Consider the following 13,699-nt stretch of genomic DNA (forward strand, 5'->3'; position numbering starts at 1 on the left):
CTGTATATATAAGCTGTCCTGGAACTCACTCTTTAGACCAGGCTAGCCTTATACAGCAATCCATCTGCTGTCTCTCAAGTGCTTCGTAATTTTTAAAAGTGTAACAAAGGACTAACAAAGGATACAGCTCATTGGTTGGTTCAATTCCGAGCACCCTCTCTAAAATGGAGAAAAGTGGTACAGTTGGGAAGGAAGGGAACTTTCAGGAAGGAAACATGTAAGATGTAGGATAAAGGCTCAGGGCCGGGCAGTGGTGGTGCACACCTTTAACCCCAGCACCTGGGGGGCAGAGGCTGGCGGATTTCTGAGTTAGAGGCCAGCCTGGTCTACAGAGTGAGTTCCAGGACAGCCAAGGCTACACAGAGAAACCCTGTCTCAGAAAACAAACAAACAAGGCTCAGGCAGCCCTACAGCAGCCTCAGAGCTGCCAGAGACTGTGGTCTCCATCTTTACCTACAGTTTCCTCCAGTCCTTCTGGTCTCTTCAGCTCCTGTAAACACCTTCATTCCTGAGACTTCACAAAAGGAGAAGCTGGGTGACAGTTCAGGGGCATTCTACCCTCGCACCCGTGTGCTGTCCAGGGTTCAGAGAATCAGGCTGTCTCCAAGGCACAGCTCCAGAATGACAAGGATCTCAGGTGACCAAAAGTCCCAGAGGATTTTAAACTTTTCTTTTTGAGATACATTAGTCTTACTATGTAGCCCTGTCTGATCAGGAACTTGCTATGTGGACCAAGCTAGATTGTAACTCACAGAGATCCACCTGCCTCTACCTCCCAAGTGCTGGGATTAAAGGAATGCCCCATCATGCCCAGTGAACTTTAATCTGCAGAAGGTTTTGGGTTTTTTGACATCAAATTCAATTACATAGCTAAAAAAAATTACCTTGAATTTCTAATCTCCTGCTTCCTCCTTCTGAATGCTTTTTAAAAATATCATTTACTTATTTATTGGTGTGTGTGTGCGTGTGTGTGTGTGTGTGTGTGTGTGTGTGTGTGTGTGTGTGTGTGTCTGAGATCCTCTGGAGCAGGAGCGAGGCAGCTGTGGTTGGTGGGAACCAAGCTCTTCTCCTCTCCTCTTTCCTCTCCCCTCCCCTCCCTCTTCTCTCTGATTTATTTATTTTATTTATATGAGCACACTGTAGCTGTCTTCAGACACACACCAGAAGAGGGCATCAGATACCATTACAGATGACTGTGAGCCACCATGTGGTTGCTGGGAATTGAACTCAGGATCTCTGGAAGAGCAGTCAGTGCTCTTAACCACTGAGCCATCTCTCCAGCCCCAGAACCCAGAACCAAGTTTCTTAGGCCCTCTGTTAAATAATTGGGGCCCCCTTGAAGAACAGAAAGTGCTTTTAACTACTGAGCCATCTCTCTATCCCTGCAGGAAGAGACCCATCCTAAGTTTTTATTGGTGGTGGTGGTAGTAGTTCAATTTGGTTTTTGAGAAAGGATGTCATCAGGACCCACAACGGTGAAACAAATAGAATCTAGTAGGCATACGATAAATACCTGTTGCATGAAAGGAGCAAACATTCATTGCATTTCAACCAAAACAATTAGAAAGCCTCAACCAAGTCCATTAGTTCAGGCACAGAGAAGGGTGGAAAGTGCTCTCCTGGCCCTCCTCCCCAGCCCTCACACCTCCACTCACAAACAAAAGGTCTGAGTCAGGACATGCTTTAATTCCAGCACTCAAGGGACAGAGACAGGTGGATCGCTTTAAGTGTGAGGCTAGCCTGGTCTAACAAAGTGAGTTCCAGGATAGCCAGGGATACACAGTGAGATTCTATTTCAAAAAACAAAAGTCTAGAAAAGACAACTTACTGAGACAGAATACTGGGACAACCACAAGGGGGAACCGAATGTTATCTCCCTACAGCCCACACCACAGGGGTGGGGGTGGGGAAGAAAAAATAAGGCAGCAACTGCACTCAGCCCCTCGTAGAGTGCCATAACTGGTTCCACAAATCACAGCAGCCCAGCCCAGTAGAGGCAGCCACAGGCGGAGCTCCTGCCACTCAGGTGATTTGCCCCAGGCACCCAACAGGGCCCCTGACAATCTTCCTGTCTCCAGTTTCACCTCTTGAGGTTAGGGATCTCCTGACTCACCCAGAAAAGCAAGGGCTGAAGGACCCAATAAATAGAAATGGCCATCATTAACTTAAAAGAAAGGTGCCCTGCAAAGAACACATCATTATTTTTTTAAAGGCGGCTATCCTTTCTTGCAGTAAAACCTGGAGCCAGGTAAGTAAGAGGTACAAGTAATTAGACCCAGTTCTCAAGAGCCAGGCCGGTTGGTAGCACTCAGACAAGGACACACAGGGAGGCAGTGGCTACAGGGACAGAATGAACAAACCATCTAAGTGAATCAGTTTGAATGCCATTAGCGACCCCAGTTCAGAACAGTTTGTGACCACAGCCTGGACACTCATCTCTCCCCAAGCTTAGAGAGGTAGACATCTCATTCCCTTGCTAGCAGGAACACCCAGAGTTATGTGACTATCTGATGTCAGGCAGAAAGAAAGGCAACACAGGGCTGGGCTCGCAGATCTAATACCCTCTGTAAGAGTTCAAGGTCAACCTGAGCAATATGAGACTCTGCCTCAAAAAAATAAAATAAAACAAAAAAGGACTGGAGAGATGGTTCAGCAGTTAAAAGCACTAACTGATCTTCCGAGGACTCAGGTTTGAATCCCAGCACACACAGGTGAGCTTAAAAGTCTCTAACTCCAGTTCCAATTCTGGTCTCTGTGGGCACCAGGCATGCACATGGTACATAGAAAAACATGCAAACATGTTTGGTTTCGTGTGTTTGTTTGAGACAGGGTTTCACTCATTGTGTACACAGGCTGGCCTCAAATTCATAGCCTCCATTTGCCTCTCTCTGCCTCTAGAGTGCTAGGATTAAAACAATGTGGGAAAACAAATTTTGGCAAAACAAATTTTGGCAAAACAAATTTTGGCAAAACGAAATTTAAAATGTAAAACAAACCAACTGGGCATGCTGGCACACCCTTGTGATACCAACATTTAGCATGTTGAAACAAAAGGATCCAAGGCTCAAGGCCAGCCTTGGCTCATATGGAGGCCACCAAGGGCTGGATGAGACCTGGTCTAAAAAGCAAACAGCAAAAGAACAACAAAGGAAACTGATAAGCAACAGTCCCCTCTGCTTGAAGATTGGTCACTATTATTCCTTTCATCCACACAGAAAAAATACTGAAATCCTCAACTGTCTGGGCGCCAAGAGACTGTAGGCCACTCTCCCTGGACACAGAATGTGAGCCTCCTGGTGGGCTTGAGGTGATTTGGGGGATGCCTGGACCCCACACCAAGGTCTCTCTCTCATGGCCCATGGTACAATCTCAGGACAGGAACCTATCCGTCCAGGAACAACTAAAGCATGTGCTCAGCCTGGACTCTATGGCTCTCAGGATGGGGGATGGAGGCTCAGTCCATCTTTGGTCTTCCCACTTCACTCTCACTTTTAAGACCTCCCTTCCCTTAGTCCTCCCAACAGGCCTCAACTTCCAGTCAGCCACCTGGAATGAGGCCTCCTTCTCACCCTCAGATGCTACCCTTCCCTCTTGCCTCTCTTTCTTCCTACCTTTCCTAAGCACCTCAGGCTCAGATCCCAAACCCTTTCTTGCTTTCTTGTCTCAGGCCATTAATTCCCAACCCCCAGATCCACTAGATAGCCTAGGTCTGGCTGCTCCCACTCTCCCCACTGCCTGCTGTCACCTCAACCCCTAGAGATCTAGACCCCTAGACCAGAGCCATTCTGACTCATCTCTGCTTCTCTCTGAGCTTGGGCCTTCCCACATCAAGTTCATCATACCCCCTTCATAAACATGATGAGCTTCCTTCACACACACACACACACACACACACACACACACACACGCCCCTCTACTACTCAAGAGTAAGGCAAGGGCTACACAAGTGGAAACTATTTAGAAAGCTGCCTTGGCTGAGATGGAAAGCGTGGTGTCTAGAGTTTCCCAAACCTCACAGCTCAGTTCTCACGTACTAGGCTCATCCAAGTCAGGTGGCTTTACTCACATGGAGTCAAGTCACTGTCACGAATACAGAGATGAGGGAGGGGTCTTGTAAGGGAGCACAGACCACTTCTGGGTGCCCTAATTGCTCCTTGGGTGGAGAGCAGAACATTGAGGTGTGGGCAGGGGATCTGCATTTATTTGTTGCCTTATGCCAGGCAAATCAATTAACTTCTTTGAGACTTGGTTTTCTCATCTATAAATTGGAGTTAATAGTCCTTGCCTGCCTCCCAGCCTTGTTTTGAAGATCACATCAAATGAACTAGACATGGGAAAGCTCTGGTATCATATAAACGGGAGGCATTACTGAGGATGCTAATGAACAGCTTGCACACACAGCGGCTCATGCTTTTTCCTCAGTAGCTGCTGAGTAACTTCAAAACTCCAGAGCTTCTGCCAGAGTTGAATTAAACAGAGACCCACGGGACTTGGGGGCTAAGTACTAACACCACCCACCATGCCTGGACCTTGTTGAAAAGAACCAGTGTCTTCCAGTGAAGTGTTCTCAGTGCCTAGCCTAGAAGGGTTCTCTCTGGAGACATGCAGACAACACCCCAGATCCACAAATGACCCCCAAAGAATCTAATTTAGGTCAAACCCCACCACACTTCCCAGACTCATCTCCTGTGGAATCCTCAACCAGTTCCTTGCCTTGTAAGACACAGTCGCCCTGCCATTCCTTCATCTTACCTCCTCTCTCCTTCAGGTCTTTGGTGTCTGGCCTCAAAACTGATGGGGTTTGTTTGTCTTTTAAAGATGTATTTGTTTAGCCAGGTGGTGGTGGTATATGCATTTAATTACAGCACATGGGAGGCAGAGGCAGAGGCAGGCAGATCTGAGTTCAAGGCCAGCCAGGGCTACACAGAGAAACCATATTTCAAAAAACCACCCCCGCCCTCCAAAAACCCCCAACGATGTATTTATTTATGTATGTTATGTATATATTTGGTCTGCATGTATGTCTACACATCAGAAAAGGCTCCCATCATTAGATCCCACCATAAACATCTCTTCAACCCCTGATGATTTTTAACATTTTTAAAAGAAACAGTGTTGAGCTGGCCATGGTGATACATGCCTTTAATCCCAGCACTAAGGGAAGCAGAGATAGGAGGATCTCTCTGAGTTCCCAGTCAGCCTGGTCATAGAAAGTTCCAGAGCTACACAGTGAGATGTGTCTTGAAAAACAAAAACAAAACAAAAACCAATAAAAAAGAAAGAAAGAAAGAAAGAAAGAAAGAAAGAAAGAAAGTTGATGTAGCACATTCTATAGTATAAAAATGTTGTGGCTTAAACAAATTAATCAGTAAGCTTATAGAGAAATGGCTCAGCAGTTTAGAGCACTGGCTTCTCTTGCAGATGGTTGGAGTTCTTCTACATGGAGGCTCACAATTGTACATATCTCCAGTCTCAGGGAATCCAGTGTTCTCTTCTAGTCTCTATGAACACTAGGTATGCATGTGATGAACACACACTTGGGAGTATGAAACTGAGACATCAGGAGCCTGGGCTACAGGAGACATTGTCACCAAAATAACTGAATAACTAATGAAAATACGTTTTTTCAAGATTTATTTATTTTATGTATATGAGCACACTGTAGCTGTCTTCAGACACACCAGAAAAGGGCACTGGATCCCATTACAGATGGTTATGAGCCACCATATAGCTGCTGAAAATTGAACTCAGAACCTTTGGAAGAGCAGTCAGTGTTCTTAACCGCTGAGCCATCTTTCCAGCCTGAAAATATGTTTTTTTGTTGTTGTTTTGGTTTGGTTTTGTTTTTGTTTTTCGAGACAGGGTTTCTCTGTATAGCCCTGGCTGTCCTGGACCTCACTCTGTAGACCAGGCTGGCCTTGAACTCAGAAATCCACCTGCCTCTGCCTCCCAAGTGCTGGAATTAAAGGTGTGCGCCACCACTGCCGTCAAAAATACGTTTTTAAGAACTTTGTTTTATCTAGAATTATCTGTCAAGATCAAGCAAGGTACATTGAGAGTCAAGTGGAACCGTGCCACCAGACAGAATCAGTAAGGTTGAAGCAGATTCAAAACCCCAAGTAAATCTCATAATTGAGAACAGGAGGCATTGGAATCAGTTCCCACCCAGACTGCTTGCCCTGGAACTGTGACCATGATACCTCACGAAGAGGACTAAGACAACTGTAGCATGAAAACCTCGAGTTCTCTATGCTATTCAGGTATATAGATAGGCCCTGTGTGTATAGCCAATGAGCTTCCCTTCCTAGGCAAACCTTCCTGCAAAAGGTACTTAATCTCGGTTCACCCTGAGTAAGATACATTCTTATCCGCCATGAATAAAACAGTTTGGACAAGCAAGAACTGTCTGCTTCATCAAGGATCACCTGGAGCCTTCATCCTAAACAGCCACTTCCAGCCCCTCTGCACTTTTGGCACTCACTCAAAGCCAAGCCACATTTTGCTCTGTCCCACCTCAGTGTGGGCCCGCTTACACCCCCACCCCCATTCCCAACTCCTTGAGGTCTCCAGCATCGTCTGGGTACACAAGAGTCAGAAGACCATAGCATCTGTCCCAGCCACCACTGTTTCTCCCCCCCAGGGAAACATGGGTTGGAACCCCTATCTTAGACTGCATTTTGTCTTCTCTGAGAGGCATGTCAGCAGCCTGGCAGCCCAACAGTGGGGTGGAAACACAGACCAGTACATACTCTTCAAAAAGCTTCAAATGAAGGGCTAGATTGCAAAACAAAAAACAAAAAACAAAAACAAAAAAAAACAAAACAATCAAAAACAAACAAACAAACAAAAAACCCAGAAGGAAAGGGCTGGAGAGATGGCTCAGCAGTTAAGAGCACTGTCAGCTCTCCCAGAGGTCCTGAGTTCAATTCCCCCTCTTCCTCCTCTTCCTTTTTCTCCTCCTCTTCCTACTCCTTCTCTTCAGATTTGTTTTATGTAAATTCACTGATGCTGTCTTCAGACACACCACAAGAGGGCATTGGATCCCATTACAGATGGTTATGAGCCTCCATGTAGTTGCTGGGAATTGAACTCAGAACCTTTGAAAGAGCAGTCAGTGCTCTTATCCGCTGAGCCTTCTCTTCAGTCCCATGTTTTTCTTTTTATTCCTAAAATATTTCCCCTGTATGGTTCCACTGAGCCTCCTTTCACCTCAGAGTTCATGAGTTACAGCACTGAGCTGACAAACCCCAAGTGACTTCGTTTCAGCACTCACCTCCCTCCATGCTGCCTAGGATATTGTCTATGGTGATAAACTCCATCAATTCAATTTGCATGTAATACTAAATTCTGGTAAAGCTCAACTTTGTTTTACTCGATGCTGTCTACCTTCTCTACCGACCTCTGCTTCCACTGAGATCCGCTGGAGGCCAAAGGACAATCCGGTACTTGGTTTTCTCCTACATGAGTTCTAGGAATCAAACTGGGCGGCCAGGCTTTGCAGCAAGCACCTTTACCTGCTGAACTGTCTGTCTTGTTGGCTCTTATTTTGGTTTTCTGAGACAGGATCTTAACATGTAGCCCTGGCTGGTCTGGAACTATGGATAGCCTGGAACTATGGACAAATTTGTCGGCAGTATTCCTGCTTGTGCTTCCCAGTTGCTGAGATTACAGATGTATAAGTCACAGATGAGTATTTAACTTTAAAACATGCAGTGAATTAGGCAAGGTGGTGCTCAGTGTTTGGGAAGGAGAGTCAGGAAGATCAGTCATGCTGGACCAGCCTGGGTTACAGGAAACCTTTTCAAAAACCAAAGCATAGAACTTGCAACGAGGATACAGTAGCTAGAACTCCCTGGCAGTGTGCCAGGAACTGAGATTACAGGCACTGTACTAAGTGCTTTGTATGGATCCAGACTCACAACAATGTAACCAGGAGGGATTGCCATTGGGCAGATAGGAAAACCAAAGCGCAGAGAAGTTAACTGTTCAGTTACCCGTGGACTAAGTCACGAGCCATACTCAGGCAGTCTTGACTCCAAAAGTTCCTCTCCTTAGCCACGACTGCCTGTGAGTATAAAGACTACTGACACATTTACAGCTCACAGAGCAGTGCAGGCTGTTCTGCATGGACGTCTATCTGCCTTCAAACCCTGCCAGCTATAACAAGCGGTAATTCTTGACCTTACTGAAAAATTGGTTAGAAAAATTCCCATTTTATGCATGGCATGTGTCTGTAGAAATCATTTGATTAGAAAATGTAAGGTTTGGAGCTACAGATGGCTCAGCAGTTAAGATCTTGAAGAGGACATGAGTTCAATTCCTAGCTCCCACATCAGGTGGCTGCCTCTGGCCTTTGCAGACACCTGCATTCGTGTACACATGAACAAAAAATAGACACACATACATGATTTTTTTTTTGTAAAAAATAAAACTTTAAAAAGAAAATGTGAGCTTCTGGGAAAATTACTATTAGCCTCCAAATTTCAAAGTAAATAGCCCAGAAGCAAGGAACAGAGGCTAGAAACAAAACACAAGTGGCTACTCATCAGGGAGAACTTATTCACATCTGTATCAGCACCAGACACAGCTTGACACCCAGTAGGCACTTAATAAAAATGCTTGCGGGCTATGAGACTGCTCAGTGGAAGATTCCACGCATGCTATGTACAAAGCCCTGGCTTTCATTGCCACACCAAAAGAAATGTTTACAGGAAATGGTTCTATCCTCATACAAGTGTGTTTCTAGCTAAACAAGTAAGAAGGAAGGAAAAGAAAGTTTGACTTGGTGAAGGTTCAGGGTGTGCCTGCCCTAGGCAAGGCATGGGTACCTGGTGTGCTGCTGTCAAATATCAAGGATTCAAGCAGAGAGAAGGACAACCTCAAACCTACTTGGTGGGGATATAAATCAGTACAACCTTTCTGTGAGTCAGTGTGCAGTATGAATCATAATCTTGTAAATACATTAACTTTTGGTCTACTAACTTCACTTTGTCTGAAAACAACACTGTATGCTCATTCAATCATTCACCAGGTGTTTACCGAACATCTGTCAAGCACTAGGCATTGTTCTAAGGAGTTAGAAACCGCAGCAAACAAAACAGGAAGCGGCTGCCAGGACCATTACACCCTGATGGCAGAGGCCAACTGTGAGCAAATGGCATTAAAATAATATACAGTTGGAAGGGCTCACAGCTGCAGCAGGACAATTAATTGAAACAGTTCATTAGGGAAAGCAGCTCCCAGTGGTCAATTAGATGGCCAAATGCCCAATGCAAAGAAAGTTCTAGCAGAAGTATTAGGTGTCAAAGTCCCTGACACAGGTCTGTTAGGTGAGCTGAAAACAAAACACAAACAAAAAACAAAAAACAGGCTGCTCTTCCAGAGAACCCAAGTTTGATTCTCAGCACCTGAAGGTGCCCACAACTATCTGTAACTCCAGTTGCAGGGGATTTGACACTTTCTGACTTCCTCAAGCATGCATGCACGTGGTGCAGATACACATAAAGGTAAAACACCCATATATATGACATATAAATAAATACATATTTTTTAAAAAACCTTCGTAAGTGGTCAAATTCATTGTTGCCCAAAAAAACAGAAAAAGACAGTAACAGGTTTTGGCAGTGAGGAAGGAAGTCATGCAGAGCTGCTGCAGATAGCAATACCACAGGATTCCTAAGAGACCACACATAACCAACTCATAGCCCAGCAGCGCTATGTTGGGGTTTTATCCAAAAGACATTTTTCTGGGTTTTGGTAGTGCTGCAGATCAAACCTCAGAGCAAGCCCTCTACCACTGAGTTACACATAGAGTACAGGACTCAAACAGATCTGTACAGCCACGTCCATAGGAGCTTCATACACAGTACTGGAAAGGCAAAACAACCCAAATATTCATCAACAGATTGAACACACATCCATACAATGGAATCCAGTCTTAAAATGGAAGGAAATTCTGGCGTAAGCTACAACATAGTAAGCTCCTGAAAACACTCTACTAAATGAAATAAGCCACATATAAAATGACAAATGTTATGTCATGCTACACGAGTTCAAGGCCAGCCTTGGCTCCATCAGAACCTGATAAAACACCACAACTAAGGCAACTTATAGGAGGAAGGGTTTATGTGGGCTATGGTCCCCGAGGAAAGAGTCCATGGTCATCATGGGTGGAAGCACGGCAGAAGCATGCTCGGCAACCGGACCAAAAGCTGAGAGCTCAACCTCTGACCCACAACCGGAAACAGGGAGAATAAGTTAGAAATGATCAAAGGGCTGGGTTTTTAAAGTTTGTTTGTTTGTTTGTTTGTTTGTTTAAGGCAAGGTTTCTGTGTGTAGTCCTGATTGTCCTGGAACTTGCTTTGTAGACCAGTAGACCAGGCTGGCCTTGAACTCAGAGAGGTTCAGCTGCCTCTGTCTCCCAAAGTGCTAAGATTAAAGGCACCTGGCTGATGACTAAGAATTTTTTTTTTTTTGGGGGGGGGGGTTCGAGACAGGGTTTCTCTGTGTAGCCCCGGCTGTCCTGGAACTTACTCTGTAGACCAGGCTGGCCTCAAGAAATCTGCCTGCCTCTGCCTCCCAAGTGCTGGGATTAAAGGCATGTGCCACCACTGCCGGGCTAAGTATTTTAACTCTCAAATCCTGCCTCTAGTAACATATTTCCTCCAAGAGGCCACACCTCTTAAACCTTCCAAACAGTGCCATCAATTGGGGACCAAGTGTTCAAATGCCCAAGACTATGGGGGGACATCTCATTCAAAACACCGTAATTAGTGTATGGCAATTGCATATTTAATATTTAACATCTTGAGGCATCCTCATGCCTTTAAGCAGTAGTGATACCACATGCAGTGCACAACAACTCCAATTTCTCTACATCCTCAAATACGTATGTGTGCATTTATTTTTGGCTTTGGAACCCTAGCTAACAGTAAGCAGTATCTCATCCTAATTTATTTGGTTTTTTGAAACATGTAGATCATGTAAATTAAACTGGGCTTGAACTCACCGAGATCCACCTGCCTGAGGTTCCTAAATGCTATGATTAAAAACTTACCCTGCCACACCAGCCAGTCCCAGGACCCTGCTGTCTCCACCCCTCCCAGCACCAGGATTACAAGTGTGCACTCGTGCACTTAGGTTTTATTTATGTGCTGGGGACTGAATTCAGGTCCTCATGTGTATGTGGTAAACACTTTACCAATCAAGCCTATGTGTATCTGAGTGTGGCTATCCACACAGAGGTATGGGAACCCATCCCATCCCCACCCCCCTACCCGAGCTAGAATTACAGGTGGTTGTCTGCTACTCAATGTGGGTGACAGGAATGAAATTCAGGTCCTCTTTACCCTTAACCACTGAATCACCTCTCCAGCCACACTTTGACCTAAATTTTAAATTGAGTTGTTTTATTTTTGTTGTTGCTGTTATTTTGCTTGCTTGCTTGTTACAATACTTTCTACATGTAAAAACTATTCTGAGTACATAGCCATTAAACAAACAGTCACAGAGGGCTAAAGAAATGACATAGCAGATAAGGGGATGTATGGCTCTTCCAGAGGACCAAGCTCAGTTCCCAGCATCCACATCAGCTAACTCATAACTGTAACTCCAGATGTCACTCGTTTGCACACACACATACACATAATTAAAAACTACAAAATAGGGGCTGGAGAGATAGCTTAGCAGTTAAGAACCCTTGCTGCTGGAAAGGAGGGGAGCCAGCTGCTATGAAAAAGAGTAACGGACAAAAAGATTAGGTTGTACCTCCATAGAACACCTGTCTAGCAAAGTCCTAAGTTCATATCCAGCATGGGGATTGAGGTAACAGGCAAAACCTCTCTGAGGGGGCCAACTAAACTGAGTTGGGTTCTTTTTTTAAATATATGTCAGTGTATGTGGATGTATGTGTGCGCATGAGTGCCGATGTCCGCACAGGCCATCAACTACAGATGCCCCAAACTCAGATCCTCTGCAAGAGCATTGTAAGCCTTCTTACCAAAAAGCCATCTCTCCATTCCTCAACCCCTGTTTATACTTTTAAATAGGTCTCTGTGCTGGGTAGGTTTTTTTGTTTTGTTTGTTTGTTTATTTGTTTGTTTTTCAAGACAGGGTTTCTCTGTATAGCCCTGGCTGTCCTAGAACTCACTCTGTAGACCAGGCTGGCCGTGAACTCAGAAATCCCCCTGCCTCTGCCTCCCAAATGCTGGGATTAAAGGCGTGCACCACCACCGCCTAGCCGGTAGTTTTTTGTCGAACACACACACACACAATAATAGGAAGAGCAGAAGGAAGAGGAAGAACAGGAGAAGGAGGGAGAGGAGGGAGAGGAGGGAGAGGAGGAGGTGGAAGAAAACAGCAGCAGGTGATGGTGATTATAATTTGAGGTTGGAGGGATGACCCAGTCTGTAAAGTGACTGTCCTATAAGCAAGAGGATATGAATTTGGATCCTAAGCATTTAAGGTAGAAAGCCTGGATCCCAAAAGCAGGGCATGGGGTACACACCTTTAATTCTAACATTTGGGAGGCAGATTTATCTCTGTGAGTTCGAGAAACTAGCCTGATCTGCATAGCCAGAGAGACAGAAACAGAGACAGAAACTGACTGACTTTTGGTGCTCTGCGGTATTTCTACCTCCACCTTGACTTCAGCCAAATCTTCAGGAAGCTTTTTGAGCAGGATGACCACAACTTTACTAAGGAATAGAGTCGCCCTAATTTTCTGCCCCAGAGCACTGATAAGATCTTTTTCTTTCTTGCTTTCTTTTTTTCCCCCTTTAGACAGTTGACCTTAAATTCCTGATTCTCCTCCCTCCCAAGCATTACAGGAACTCCCCTCCATGTACTGTTAAAATTGCCATCACAATCGAAAAGTAAATTACAGAAACCTTAAGTATATCTTGATCTGTCTCACCCCAGGGACCTTGACAGCGCTTGAGATCAGCGGAACCCCACACCACCTGCTTTTAACCTTCTGATCCTCTTGTTTAACTTGCTAAGCAGCACTCACTGAGAACACTGGAATTTAAAAAGAGGAAGAGAAAGCCGAGTTCTCTAGGTTCTAGGCCTCAACGTCAAATCCAGAAAAAGAAGAGGAGCTGAGGAGGGAGTGACGAGCCTAGAGACTTTTCTTCCTAGACTCCACCTGAAGTGAAAACAAACTGAAACGAAACACCTCCCGACACACAGGTAAAACGTTCAGCATACAAACTGATGCTGCGCAGGCGCAAAAAAGTAGGCCTGGTTCTCAGACTCAACCGGCTTCCACACAGCATAGCAGCAGGGACAGCACAATCACACACTTCAGAGTCCTCAATGCCTCCCTCCCTAACGAGGTCCTCTAGCCTTTCAGGAAATGCCTGGAGGCCCCCTTTTTAGTCATTGGCCGTCCCTCGCTCCCGGTCCAGGATAGGGCGGAGCATAGAAAGTCAGAGCCAGGCGCGAGGACCGAAGAGCTGCTTTGCCTATCAGGTTCTCACCTCTTTATCTGCCGCCTTCTCTTCAATGCCCAGCAGCGCGTACAGATCCATTTGTAAGAGCTCTTTGGTCACCGCCATGGTTCTAGCCTAAACTTGAATTAATACTACAACTCCCAGGAGTCTGAGCGTGCGCATAGGAGCGGGGGGGGGGGGGATTACTAGCTCCGAGCCGGCCCAACAGTGCGCTAAGCCTCCTGGGATAGCTCCTCCCCTCCCGATTC

General features: G+C 45.5%; 1 protein-coding gene across 2 annotated transcripts in view; it reads right to left on the reverse strand.

Moving 5' to 3' along the window:
* Positions 1-13,629, reverse strand: part of Dnajc17 (DnaJ heat shock protein family (Hsp40) member C17) — a 35,481-nt gene extending 21,852 nt beyond the window's left edge. For both annotated transcript variants that reach the window (XM_034494749.2, XM_034494748.2), the window contains exon 1: positions 13,479-13,629. In XM_034494749.2, coding sequence (XP_034350640.1) covers positions 13,479-13,556 — 78 coding nt within the window. In that variant the 5' untranslated portion in view covers positions 13,557-13,629. The remainder of the gene's footprint in view (positions 1-13,478) is intronic.
* Positions 13,630-13,699: the final 70 nt, after the last annotated feature.

Source organism: Arvicanthis niloticus, chromosome 2 (genome assembly GCF_011762505.2).
Source record: "Arvicanthis niloticus isolate mArvNil1 chromosome 2, mArvNil1.pat.X, whole genome shotgun sequence".
NCBI classification, from domain to species: Eukaryota; Metazoa; Chordata; class Mammalia; order Rodentia; family Muridae; genus Arvicanthis; species Arvicanthis niloticus.